General features: G+C 46.9%; 1 protein-coding gene across 5 annotated transcripts in view; it reads right to left on the reverse strand.

Annotated features, from left to right (window-relative positions):
- Ltbp1 (latent transforming growth factor beta binding protein 1) overlaps positions 1-13,623 on the reverse strand; it is a 390,073-nt gene extending 376,450 nt beyond the window's left edge. For all 5 annotated transcript variants that reach the window (XM_057775307.1, XM_057775298.1, XM_057775281.1 and 2 more), the window contains exons 1-2: positions 12,829-13,623; positions 11,781-11,851 (exon numbers count right to left, since the gene is read on the reverse strand). In XM_057775307.1, the coding sequence (XP_057631290.1) occupies positions 11,781-11,851; positions 12,829-13,304 (547 nt within the window). In that variant the 5' untranslated portion in view covers positions 13,305-13,623. The remainder of the gene's footprint in view (positions 1-11,780; positions 11,852-12,828) is intronic.
- Positions 13,624-14,196: the final 573 nt, after the last annotated feature.

A 14,196-nucleotide genomic window follows, 5' to 3' on the forward strand; every position in this document is an offset into this window, starting at 1 on the left:
GACACTGGGTGGGTTTTATGCATCCTATTTTTCAAGACAGACATTACTAAGACAATGTAAATAGAAACATTCCCAGAATATCCATAAAAGCAAAATTAACAGCACCTTAATTTCTATATATTGCTCTAGTATACAGCATCATCATGAACCTCTATTTGCTCTTTACCACAAAATGAAGCTCAAACCAGTTTGCGGAATGACCTACAAATACATCCCAGAGCATGGAGAGACGGCTCAGCGGTTAAGAGCACTGGTCGCTCTTCTACAGGTCCTGAGTTCAGTTCCCAGCATCTCCGCGGTGACTCACAAATATATTCCAGAATCTCTAGCTCGCTGTTACCAGCACTATGTTTTCTTTTTCCTTTTTTGCAGGGAAGGGGGGGTTGATTTATCACTTAGGCTTAAAAGATTTGACTTTATTAAAGATATCATATGACAATCCCTACTAATTTGACTCTTTAAAAAAAAATAACATAGATTTGAACTATCTTGTCTCATGTTACAGCAACTCTCCCTGAGAATCCCTCCACAGCCCCGGCTGCTCCACTTCAGCATCCTGTCAATATCACTTTCTTGGCCTAAAATGTTCCTCTCCCAGACCTCATCTTATCATCCGAGTACAATGAGTCACTACCCTGGAGAAGCCTTCCCTAGCTGCCCCACCCCCGTCCCTCTACACTATTACCCTTCTGGGTACCATTTATTGGGGCCTGGGAAAGTGGACCCAGACATGGACTCACTCATTCCATAGGAACTTACATTCACAGGTACTGAGGATTGAGCGATGGCTCTGGGCAGATGTCTACCCACCCTGAGCTCCTTAGGGAGGCCAAACACACAAGGGGCTGCGACCCAACATCAGATGTGCTGAGAGAGAAAAAGGAGTATGTGGTTGATTTGGGAAGGGATGTATCTGTCCCTGTTGAAATGTCGGGAAAACGTCTTATGGATTCGTTTGATCTGCAGAGGCCAAACTCTCCCCACTGTTGCGTCCCTGGAGCCAATGGCTGGTGGAGATGAGGCAGTGTGCGCTGCAGTCAATTTCAAAGGCCTTTGAAACCCACTTTTGAAGATGTGGGTTTCAACTATCCATTTGCTAGAGTGTATAAATGACACACATATGGTACACAGACAAAAGGATGAAGATATTCTTTTTATTAAAAACAATACATGGAAATTCATGACGAACTGGAAGCCATCTTGGAACTGCTGGGTGATGCTACAAGAAATACAGCATCCCCACGTCTACAAAGGCTTAAGAATTGTTCATGTTCCCTACTCCTTTGTCAGTCGTACTTTCCTCTGGTATCTCTGCCTCCTCTCTCTTGTGCAAGAGGATTCCCCCTTGAGCCATTTCCAAAATCCTCTCAAGTTTGCTCTCCAGCCTCTTGCTCCTCGTTTGTAAATGGCAAGGGATCACATGGCTGCAGGAGAGTTGACCTCACCTACTTTAGATGGCAACATCTCCCTGCACTCCATCACCCCGTGCGCTGGCCAAACGCATCTCTTATCTGGCCCAGCAGAAACAAGAGCGTATATTTAAAAACCAACCCATCCATCTTCTAATTTACAAAACACAACATTTCACAAACTGTTTACCGACGGCCCTGCCAACAGTATTACTCAAATGCAGTGGAGTGAGAAAAGCCACAGGGAATAGTCTAGTTGGCCAAGAGTAGTATTTGGGGATCTAAAATTACAGGGGAAAATCATACAGCATTCATTTCACTCAGTCCCAAATCTCTATCAGATGATGTTGAGCAGAAAGATTCTAAAATTGGCAGGGAGAAAGGAAAAGTCATCTTAAGGATTGGGCTATGCCAGGACGGCCTTACAGAAAGAAGGAGGGGGGTAACTGAATAAGGTGTGTGCCCTTGAATAGCCGGCATAAGCAGCAGTGTCTGGTGGGCCAGGATAAGCACACAAAGCAAAGCAAAGCAAATGGAGATGATTGTCAAATGAGAATCAACCCAGAGAGGAGAAGGCAGACCTTCACAGGGTGTTCCAGGGACTGTATTTCTAACCCACCGAGTTACACTCTCCAGTCAGTGGAATTCTATGCAACTCAATTAACACTGGTGCTATGGCAACCCAAGGGGCCTGGGCACAGAAAAAAAAGTCACAGAGAGAACCGTGCTTCCCGGGAGCTCAACACTGATCAAGCAACAGACATGCCCGGCCAAATGCTGAGCCAAGCAAAGGAAAATCACAGCACTTGAGAACAACAAAGTGTGAGCGGGCATTTTTTTTTTCCACCAAAAGACCTAAGCAGTGTGTGGGCTCCAAGAAAAGAGCAGGGCAGCTCTGAGCAATCAAAGCAACTGAGCCATTGATGTCAAATCGGTTAAGCAGAGGCCTTGTTCTCCAGGAACTTCTCATGAATGGGCTCACACAGCCCACAGCAGGCCTCAGAATGAGAATCAGGCTATTCTACCTACTTGGCTGAATGAAGTTAACCTACCTTGCTCAGGTTCTCAGAGGAGGTTTGCAGAGCCACGCAGGGAGGAAGCATGAAGGCCAGGATCCGAGCCCTGCACCCTAACTCCAAAGACAGCACTGACCCAAGTGGCCTCTAATTCGGGCAGATAAAATGAGAGCAAGCAATGAGAGGAAGAGAAAAACAGGAGCAGTGCGGTGAGGCTGAAGAGGGGAGAGAAAGCAGTAGTATTGCTGCCTTAAAGCCACGTGGTCCACACACATTCCCAGTACATGTAACTGTAGCTACCTGAAGTACTCAGTCCATAATAAATAGTACAGCGAATTAATAGGCAAAGGAAAGCATATACATCAAATACGCTTCCTACGTGTTTTCCCACAAGTTCCCAAACAACGCCCAGTTGGTATGACACCGACAAATTATGTGGAATTCTCTCCGTACGAAGAAAGGAGTCATTATTAGTAAAACATGCATTTGAGAAAAATAAGGTCGTAGCCTCTCCCTCCACTCAAATCATTACAGTTAATTGCCACATCAGGGAGCTTTAGAAGCATGACAGTAATAGACAGCCGTTAGATATATTACTTCCTGGCTTTACAATTAAAAATGTTTGGGGTCAGAGAGATGGCTCAGCAGTTAAGAGCGCCTACCTACTATTCTTGCCAAGGCCCTGGGTCCAGTCCTCAGCAGCCACAGAGTGTCAAGCAACCACCAGTAACACCAGTTCCTAGGTGTCTCTTCTGACCATCACAGACTCCGGCATTCAAGCAGTGCATAGAAGTTTAAGAGGGCACACACACATGCACATAAAAGTCAATAAACAGCTGGGCGATGGTGGCGCACGCCTTTAATCCCAGCACTCGGGAGGCAGAGGCAGGCGGATCTCTGTGAGTTCGAGACCAGCCTGGTCTACAAGAGCTAGTTCCAGGACAGGCTCCAAAGCCACAGAAAAACCCTGTCTCGAAAAACCAAAAAAAAAAAAAAAAAAAAAAAAGTCAAAAACAAATAAATCCTTTTTAAAACTGGGAGTTTAATAGAAAACACACATGCATCCAAGCACTCCTAAGAGTTAAAATGTTTAAAACTTAATAAAATAGAATAAAAATCTTTGGGGCCAATAGAATAGTTAGGCCGGTAAAGCCGTGTTCCAGAAAGCCTGACAATCTGAGTTCAATACTCAGAACCCACATGGTGGAAAGAGAGAGCCAAGTTGCCCTGATCTCCATACCTGCATGGTGGGGCACAAGCTCGTGGACGTGCACACTCGCATGCACACACACACAGAAACAGGGTGAGACAGAGAGACAGTGAGACAGAAATACAAAAGTTTTAAAAAGCTTCTAATCATTTAGACGCTATTAGAAATATTTACAAATTTCAAAATATTGCAAAATCATACATTCAGCAAAGATGCAACTAAGTAAATCTTTTTTTAAAGATGGAAAAGAGCACACACAACTATACTAAAAATTGAGCTCATCCGAGTGAAGAGGGTTCCTGCCTTGGAATTTTTTTTCCTCTAATTTGTAAGTGTGGCCTTGACCTTTCATCTCCCACACCCAGTGTCAAATCACTGGATGGACCTGCTGGATGTCGGCGAGGTGTAACTGGTGTCAGGGTGTCACACTCCAGGGCACTCGCTGGTGCTCCCAGTCTTGGACTCCATAACAATAACTCCTGCGGAGAAGTCGCTAGATAATCAGAGTTTGAGAATCACTCATCTAGACCTCCCTAAAACAGGCCAGAGAAAAATGGCCAGAGGCATAAACAAATCGCCTGCAACAATTGCCACGTCTCTTGTAACACACCTAGGAGCCGTGGGAAAGGAGCCAAGCTAAATCTATAGTCAAGCGCTGCTTGGCAGGACAGCAATGAAGTCCTCAAACACTGCAAGGAAACCTCCAAGTGCCAGCGGGAGTGGGGGGTGTAGAACCACCTCTGAGTTGTCCCTGTGCACAGCACTCATGAGCCTAAATGGGCTCCCCTCTCCCGACCCCAAAAACGATAAGTTGAAATCCTAACTTACTGGTACCTGTGAATTGTGAGCTGATTTGAAGTGAGGATCTTCGCTGGGACTGGCAAAGGAAAGTGGGCGAGAGTAGTATTCTTTTTCTTTCTGTTTTTAAGAACTGTATACAATGTTCTGTCTGCATGTGTGCCTGCAGGCCGGAAGAGAGCACCAAATCTCATTACAGATGGTTGTGAGCCACCACGTGACTGCTGAGAATTGAACTCAGGACCTCTGGAAGAGCAGCCAGTGCTCTTAACCTCTGAGAGGAATTCTTATATGAAGTGGGAATTTGGACACAACAAAAGGCATAAGCAGAATGAGGCCAGGCCGGGTGTAGCCTCACAGTAGGAAACGGTGGCATGCAATGAGAGAGGTCCTTAGAAGGAGCCAGCCCTATCAGCCCTTGATTTGCAGCTTTTGGCCACTAAAACCGTGAGACAATAAGTTTCTGTGACTGTAAGACATCTAGTTCAGAGTGTGTGGTTTTGTTCCAGTGGTGCACACTAAATGTAAAATGGAAAACCGGGGAGCCATTTTAGATAGTAAAACACTGATTGTCACTATAACAAGGTGACAGATCACACCTGCTGCCTCAATAAACCCCATGGTTTTAATAAATAAAATGTATAATATATATGAATTATAAATACATAATAATAAAATTTATAAAATAAAAATAATAAAAAGTAAATTCACAGGGCGTGAAGATTTTTAAAAAACAACCCTGTAACTGTAATGTGTTACCTTAACCACACCTGCTCCTTGTATGACCTAATAGGGTCAAAGGTTAAGAGGGGTGACATAGCCCTCAAGCTCACTGTCACCCTGACTCCTTCCTTGTCAACACTTGGAAGGAAAATGTGCATTTTAAGACAATATCATCTATATACTGGAATGGATTTGAGTGTGCCTGGGATAGTCTCAACCATGAATGACAAAGTCAGAAACAGCATAGTCCCGCGGCTGGCAAAGGTCTTGCTGCAGAGTTAGGAAGCTTCAGCATTGTAGACCAGCCTAGGAGCGGGTCCTGCACAGACCAGGCGGAGCTGGAGGAGTGCTTCACCAGGAAGACTTAAGCACTACCACAACACAGAATTTATGGTTCCTAAATGTTTGTTTTAACTAGTGTTGAGAACACATATTTGACCCCTTGTGAACTTGACCCCGGGGTCCCTCTCCCTTCTCTTCGGTGTCTGTGCCACATGACAGGATTTTCCAGCCGAGCCTCCCACCCCAGCTCCCAGGACTGGGGTGAAGGCTGAGGACACAGACAGGATAGCCCTCCCGGCAGCTGCTATGGTAAACTTTGCGGCAGATGTATTGGCAAAGCAGCTGTCAATGGTCGTGGCAGGCCTGCAAAAAATGTGTGATCATCACGGGTCTCTCTCTCGTGCTGAGCTAGTGAGCCAAGCCCAAGGGGACAGGAGACAGCCCTAGGGTGCCCTCATGGTCACCCAGCCTCCACAAGCCACACCCTCCTGAATGCTGCGATTGACCGCAGCCTCTGACATTGAGATTTTAAATATCTAGATCTCCTCTTCATGGAACTCAGTAAGCCTTTCTAAGGTTGGTTTTCAGATTTTATTTTATTTTCCTTTTTTTTTTTTTTTTTTTTTTTGGTTTGGTTTGGTTCGTACCCCCGCCCCAGCATGGGCTGAACGCCAATGGAAAAGCAATGGAATATCGATTTTCTGTTCCTTCCTAAGGAGAGAACAAGTCATTTGATGTGCCCTGAGCTCCGTGAGTAAAACCAGACTCCATACTCCCTGCAGCTGGCTGCATCTCTCCCCTATTCATAGGACCTGGCACATGGTAAAAACTAAACAGATATCCGTTAAATAAATGAAAGAACCATGCATGCGTTTACAAAGGTCTGCAACGTGCCAGGCACCCGCCTGGAGTCCTGTCTGCCATCGTTCCTCTTCCCTGTGCCTCACCCTGCCAGCCCCACTTCACTCTCCTAGCTTTTCTTTTGTGTTTTCTGTTCCCACATTCAGTCTCCTCATTAGATCTGAACCCGCTGGCAAAGCTGGTCTCTGAGCCACATTAACTCTGGAAAAACATAGAGACAAAAAAAAGACTAGAAAAAACAATGATGGGGTAGTTTAGACAAAGGGGAAACATGCAAAAACGAGGAGGGGAAAATGTCACACATCAGGGGTTTAATGTTTCCACTCTGAGGACAGTCCTTTAAGCTACAAAATCCTTCTATAAACGTTATCATTGGAAGGAGAACACATGGGATACCGTTGCTTGATCACTACCAACAGTCCCCAATAGCTGGAAAGACATAGCCCCTGCTATGACTACAACTCCCAGAGACACTGCACAGACAGGCGGTGAGTGTGAGTGTGTCCGTCTGTGTGTCTGTCTGTCTGTGTGGAAAAGCAGCAATAACATGCAATTTGGCATCCCCACACAGGGACTGTGGCTGGAGCCCCAGCACCACCATGGTGGCCTGCACAGAGGCATTCTTTGCCCTGTATGGATCTGCTGCCTGCATGCTTCTCATCTCTGGTTTGCAATTTAAGGTTCACTAAATCTTCCATCTTCTGAAGCATTTACCCATGGTACATTTAAATTAAATTTCAATCAACTCAAAGCAATCCAAGCAGGCCCAAAGGAATGCATTATTTTCTTCGCTGAATTAATCAAACAATGAAGACCACAAACACATCCAAGCCCCTAAGCAGAGATTCTTCTGGCTCAGTTGACATAACCTACGTAAACCCTTTAAATTATCCTTAAAGTATGGGAACTATCAAATACCATGGCTTGTGCACTGCAATCTACCCATACACTTGGTGATGTCGACACATCACTGGCTTTGTGTTCTTGCATAATAAATTACATTCAAGTACAATTGTCCTATCTCGACAAATTAAGGATAAAAGATTGAAAGGGATCCGCACATCAATTCATTTTGTCATCTGAGTATCATTGCCATTTACTGAAGTCATCTCACTGGAGAAATTGGTGGAAGGATGCTTCCTTATCACCTCCCATCTATTTTACAAATACTTTAAAATATTGTCCCCTGAGCAGCAAGCTCTAACACAAAGAGAGCTAAAGACGGTATTGAATATTTCATGGGTCTGTGTGTGTGTGTACACGCATGTGTGCAAGTTCACACATATGTGTGGACTTGGGTAAGTGTAAGTTTGCACACGGGTCTATGAGTGGACATAGAAGCCAGAGGTAGATGTCTTCCTCAGTTGTTTTCCACTGTTTGCTTGCTTGCTTGTTTGTTTGTTTGTTTGTTTGTTTGTTTGTTTGTTTGTTGAGTGACTTTCCGGAACCCAGAGCTCACCACTTTGTCTAGACAAACTAGCCAACAAACTCCATACATCCACTGTCTCCACCTTCTAGAGACAGGCACAGGCTCATAACTCCATGCCCAACTTCAAGCACCAAAGATCAGAACCTTGTTCCTCATGTTTGCACAGCTAACACTTTATTGACTGAGTCATCTCTCCGCGCTGCATATTTAATCTCCTGTAAAGTCTTTTCAAAATAAACCATTTGAAGGTACATAATAACACAATAACTTTAAAGGAAGACAGATTGGGCATCTCTAGCCTCAAATTCCAAATTTAAAACTTTCCGAGTACCAATCAGACACCACAAGTGGAAAATTCCATACCTGACTTCATGGAAACAGTCCAGTCAAAATGCGAGCACACTGAAAATGCTGTGTAAAATTACCTTCAGGTTATATATAAAGCATACATACAAACACATCTCTTTATATATAAACACATATTCAAATAAAATCAAACTCCCAAACACTTGTTTGGCCCAAACATTTGGCCCCAGACATAATGGATACACAGTGTAGTTGGGAAAGGAAAATACACATTGCTATAATAATAATAATAGTAATAATAATGCATACACAAGGAAAGAAGAAAGTCATGTAATATATAAGTGAGAGTTTACTTGACTTGATGCAAAACTAAACTCTAAGAGTCTCTGGTCTTGGCATGACTTTCCACCCTTTCCTTTCACCTTGACACCTTCAACAATCCAACAGGGGAGCCCGGTTTTCGTTTATTTATTTCTGGAGAAGAAAATGTAGAATCAGAGAGACCAGGTGCATAGCCACACAGCTGGTGAAGGGTTCAGCATCGAACATGGGTCTTCTAAACCTAAGGCCTTTCTGGCCTCATGCAGCTCATCCCTGGATACAAGCGGATGGGACCAATGTTAACTCTGGGGGTCCTGTCTACAGACACTGGTTTCTTCATCTTTCAGGACACACTGAAAAGAAGACTCCCATTAAAACCACCCATCTCTGGACTAGAGAGATGACTCCGTAGTTAAGAGCAGTTAATGCTCTTCCAGAGGACCCACACTGGGCTACTTAGAACTAATTACCTTGTAAGCCAAGGGGATCTGACACCCTCTCCTGGACTCAATGGGCATTGAACTCCCCCCATATACATACATACACATACATACATACACACACAACACACACACACATACATACATATGTATCACTATAAAATAAAAAATAAGCACATAAATAAAAGTAATAATTTTAAAAGCACTCCTCTCATAGATGCTATGCTTTGAATGGTGTACTTAGCTGCCCAGGCTCTGTTTCAGCAACACAATTATTCCTGGAAGGAGTTGTGATTGGCGTTTCTAGCACTGATCAGAGAAACACTAGGATGGACAGTGGAACTGAACTGTCTACATTTGTGTCATCTACAGCGTCATCTGCAGAGCCAGAAGGAAAAATGAACCCAGAGTCCAAGGTGTATGTCAAGGTATCATGAGACATACACAGTACAGCCACTTCCTCCAGGTCCAAACACAACTGCGCAGCCCTAACTCTCTCAACCCACAAGTGACCCCTCCTTCTAGAGCTGCAGGGAGCAAAGCCAGCTACACACAGGCAGACACGTGTTCTTACCTCCCTGGCCTGGAGAAGCAGTAAGCCATGATTCAAATGCTCACTACCGAGGTAGTTTCTTTTTTATTTATCTATCTATCTATCTATCTATCTATCTATCTATCTATCTATCTATCTATTTGTTTATTTATTTATTTATGTGCATTGGTTATTTGCCATAGCTGTCAGGTCCCCTGGAACTGGAATTATAGACAGTTGTGAGCTGCCATGTGAGTGCTGAGAATTGAACTCAGGACCTCTGGAAGAGCAACAGTGCTCTTAACCACTAAGCCATCTCTCCAGCTGCCAGGTAGTTTCTTCCTAGGACTTCTTAGGAACTCTGAACCACCAGAAAAGAGGGATCTCTGAGGCTGTCCCCTCTTCAGAAAAGGCACCCTGCAATTTGCCAAGGTATCTCCATGAAACCACACAGCATGCAGCAGCAGGCTCTGTTGGTTTGTATGTGTGTGGGGTGAGTGGGTATTTGTATGGGTGGACATGTGTACCAGTACATGTGCACATGTGTGCTGTGCACATAGGGACCACAGGTCAACCTTGAATAGCATTCCTCAGAAGCCCTCCACTTTGTTTTGTGACAGTCTCTCATTAGCCTGGAACTCACCAATGAGGCCAGACTGACTAACCAGCAAGCTTCAGGGAGCCACTCGCCTTTGTCTCCCAGCTGTTTCAGGCAGGTTCGAGGGATTGAACTTGGGTCCTTATGTTTGCATGGCAAACACTTCACCAAGCAAGCTATCTCCCCAGATTCTGCCCTATGTGTTCAGCCTTCACACAGCAATACCTCCCTGCCTTGGGGCTGTCACAGAGGGTTACCCACCAATGCTGCAGACCGAACTTGTCTTAGCAGCTCTGAGGGAGATGCAATTACTGGAGAAACAATCCTAACAGAGGATAATTGCTGTCACATCTGTTAATTCTGTCAAGTATAATCTAAGAAGTTAAGAACAGAAAAATAGAGCCAGGTAGTGATGGCACACACCTTTAATCCCAGCACAGAGGCAGGCAGATAGATCTCTGTGAGTTCGAGGCCAGCCTGGCCTAAAATGTGTGTGTGTGTGTGTGTGTGTGTGTGTGTGTGTGTGTGTGTACTCCTGATCATAGCCCAAACCCTAAAACACAGAGATGGGTCCTTTTCATCCGCTTAAAACCCCTCTGTTTACTTCATGAACTAAAGGTATTTTTCAACAAACAGGGTCACCAGAATGACTGCATCAAGTCTTTACTCCTCCATCAGTGTTATACAACCCAAACTAATATGCAAGGCGCATTGCTGCGTTTTCTTATATATCAGTAGTAGCTGAAATTTTGGACAACTCCAGTTCATACAACAATAGTTCAAACTCTACCCGAAGAACAGAAAATGCTTACTTTGGGGCTAGACACGATTCAGTGGTTAAGAGCACTGGCTGCTCGTGCAGAGAACCTGGCTTCAGATCTCAGCAGCAACATGACGGCTCACAACCATCTAGAACTCTTGTTCTAGGGGATCTGACACTCTCTTCTGGTCTCTGCATGTACTAGGCACATACATAGTAGACAGACATACATGCAGGTAAAACACTCATACATATTTAAAAAATTAATTTTTTTTAAATTTTAATGCTTACTTTTTCTAGAATGGAAGTAATATTTTTTTATTCTCAGCTAACTTGTCAAGGGGACCTTGGTATACATTTAGCTTCATCTTTACTTTATAATGTTTATAAGGAATATTCTTCAGTGTTCTCAAATCTATGTATATTACTAATAAAATAATATCATTAAGCCTGCATATTAACTGGGAAAACACCACGTGCAGGAAGATTCTGGAAAAGAACTGGACCTCAGAGATGGAGGATGTGGGTGGCTCTTTTTTAATGTTGGGCCTGCTTAGATTAGGTCTGTAATTCCAGAAAGGTGGGGGCAGGGAGTGTGTGGCTGTGTATATTGATGCACAGTGTACTAACACTCATTGGGAAAGAGCTTGCTCAGCATCTGGGGAGCCTTAAACTCAGTCCCCAGCACAGAAACTATCCCTGCCGGATTCCAGGCAAGGATCTCAAAAAGAATGCTTCTTATTGGTTGGCGCCATGTTTAAATTAATTGTATTGGTTCTAGCACACAGACTACCCAAACTACTCAAACGGGATATCTTCCTCCCCCACCCCCGCCCCAGCACTTGACTCAAGTGAGGCAGTGATGAATGCCTGGGTTGAGTGCAGAAAACACAGGCTGGACGGACCTGTATAACCCAGTCCTTCCTCGACGGTTATACAGGCTGCAGGTGGACTGTATTTCAGATTACAACTTCCTGAGGGCAGTACCTGCCTCTTCAAGAGGATCCTGTCGAGCCCCCTACCCTGCCCCCCCCATGCACACATACAGCCCCACCTGGCCCGTTGTGCAAGGCCGCTGTGAGTACAGCAACTTACGTTTGGTGCACCTCTGAGAGCCAGGAGCCTTACTCCAGCCGTGGCAGCACTGCCCTCCACAGACATTGATCCTGAAACAAAACGAGACCCCTGAGTCCAGCGATGCTCCCTTCCCAAAGAGTCAAGCTTTCAGAGCGTTCCTGAAAAGCCAATCTCTTGCTTCAGCATTCCTCTGGATTAGAGAGAGCTCTAAGAATACTCAGGATGCCCAACCCAAAGCTGCCCAAGTGGAAAGGCTAAGGGACCATTCATTCACCTGCGAAGGATGGAGGAACCAAAGGGCCTGCATACCAAGGGCATAGAGAATAAATCCAAACTTCCAAATTAATGACTGTCTTCATCCCCAAATTAAAAGAGTCAAATGTATTCTGCATATTGTCTGGGTCACTTTGATTCAAAGAGAATCACACACACACACACACACACACACACACACACACGAAATCACATCCAGGGGATCCAGCCTTGAAGAGGGAGAAAAGTCAAATGTCCAAATTAAACCGCCCTCACCACAACTTTTGATTGATGGGGAGAAAGCTGTGCAGTAAGGATACCGAATAACAAACTCTCCAAGCCCCACCGCTGTCCATGCTGAGTCTCACTGACCTTGACCCCCTACCACCGTATGACGCCCACCCCACAGGTGCCAGGAAATCCAAGTCTACAATTTCCAGTATGCCCAAGGAGAGCTGGGTCTTAAAAGCCAACTTTCAGTAACAATCCCTTTTTCATTAGGTAAACCAAAATAAAAACCGAGTTGCAAGAAGTTTAATTGATGCCTTGGGATTAAGCTCTAATGACTTCATGTTTACGCCCATAGTCTAGGAGCAGAAGGGTTTGCGCACAGGAGGTTACGCCCCGGGGAAGAAATAAATGCCTTTTGTGTTTCCCCCGCAGCTCCTTAACAATGCACTCGGAGTTAAACGCCAGTAAAAGGGAGCGGGCTTCCCCCGCGCTCGCCCCTTCCCGCAGCGCCCCCGGTGGGGAGGAGACAATCCCCGAGCCCCGGCGGGTCCCCGCGCGCGAGGCGGGCAGAGAGTGGGCTTACCCCTGCAGCTGTTGCTTCTGCTGAACCTGCAGCCTGGAGCCCCCGGCGCTCTGGGTGTCCTGCTGCACTTTGGAGCGCACGACTTGCCTGCCATGTTTGGCGAAGCGGGTGACCGCCGGCTGAGCACCGGCCTTAGAGTGGAGCTGCCGGCCGGGCGCCCCCGGACGCGCGGCTTCGGGTGGCAGCGGTGATCGCAGCCCGGGTAGGGCCGCGCCGTTCGGCTGGCTGGTGCGCCGGGTCCGCTCGGCTGGGGGTCCGGCCAAAGAGCGGCTGGAGGTGGCCGATGAGCTGCGGCTGTACCTGGCGTCCAGCGCGACGTTGAAAGTCCGTGGGGGCCCAGCCAGAGGCAAGGCTCCAGCCGCCAACCCCGGGCCCGGGCGCACCACGTACGTGATCCTCCGCACCCGGCCGTGCGCAGACAACGCTAGTAGCCCTGCCCAGAGCAGGAGTCCCCACCTGAGCCAGGCTCCCGCCATCGCGGGCAGTCTCCGGCCGCGCCTCTCGCTCTGCCCCGGCGCACTCGCTTCTTTTCCCCAAGGACTCCGCGGAGAGCCGGGACACGCAGCGGGGTGGAGGCTGACTGGGTGGCCGCAGGGGAGGGAACTTTGCGGGCCGCTGAAAGGCAGCGGACCCCAGCCGGGAGCGGTGGCGAGCAGGGGGCGGGAGTTGGGGTGGAGAGTAGGGGAGGGGCGCGGGCTGCCCAAGGTAAGGGTCCCCTAGCTCAGCCGCGGTGTCACGGGGTGCAGTCGGGGTGCCACAGGCGCCGACCTGCGAGGGTGGGAGAGGACGATCGTGAGCGCTGGACGCTCGGAGGCAGCCCCGGCTGCAAAGTCTTTTAAAAGTTTCTTCGCCCCGGTGGAGCCGTGTGTCAGATCTGAACAGCCAATCTGCGGCAGACGTGACGTCAGGCAGCAAATCCTAATTGGGGAAAGCTTGAGATGAGCCCGAAAACGAGCCACCACCCTCTGCATCCAGAGATTAGGGCTGTGGGTCGGGTGGACTGAGGTCCCTGTTCCCCGAGTCTTCGGCCCCCAGTCCCTAGAGAAGATAAAGAGCTCAGCAAGGTGCCGGAACGGCCCTTTTCTTCTCGCAGCCCTATAGATTTGGGCTATACAATTGGAAGTTCAGGCACTTTCTTCTCCGAGTTTCCTCGGATGCTGTCGGCAGGAGCCGGATTAAAACACTAGATCGGGTCCCAGAATGGGCTATCCGAAGTAGGCTGAGCTGTCCACTGGATCAAAAGGAAGGTTCTCTTTAGGATGACACTCAGTGACTTGGTACCCTAGTTCTGTTATTGGAGGGTCGAGAATGCAGGGCAGGCAGCAGGGGGCGCCCGTGTAGATGAAGAAAGCCGCAGAGGCTGCCCTG

The sequence above is a fragment of the Chionomys nivalis genome, chromosome 1 (assembly GCF_950005125.1).
Source record: "Chionomys nivalis chromosome 1, mChiNiv1.1, whole genome shotgun sequence".
Lineage (NCBI taxonomy): Eukaryota > Metazoa > Chordata > Mammalia > Rodentia > Cricetidae > Chionomys > Chionomys nivalis.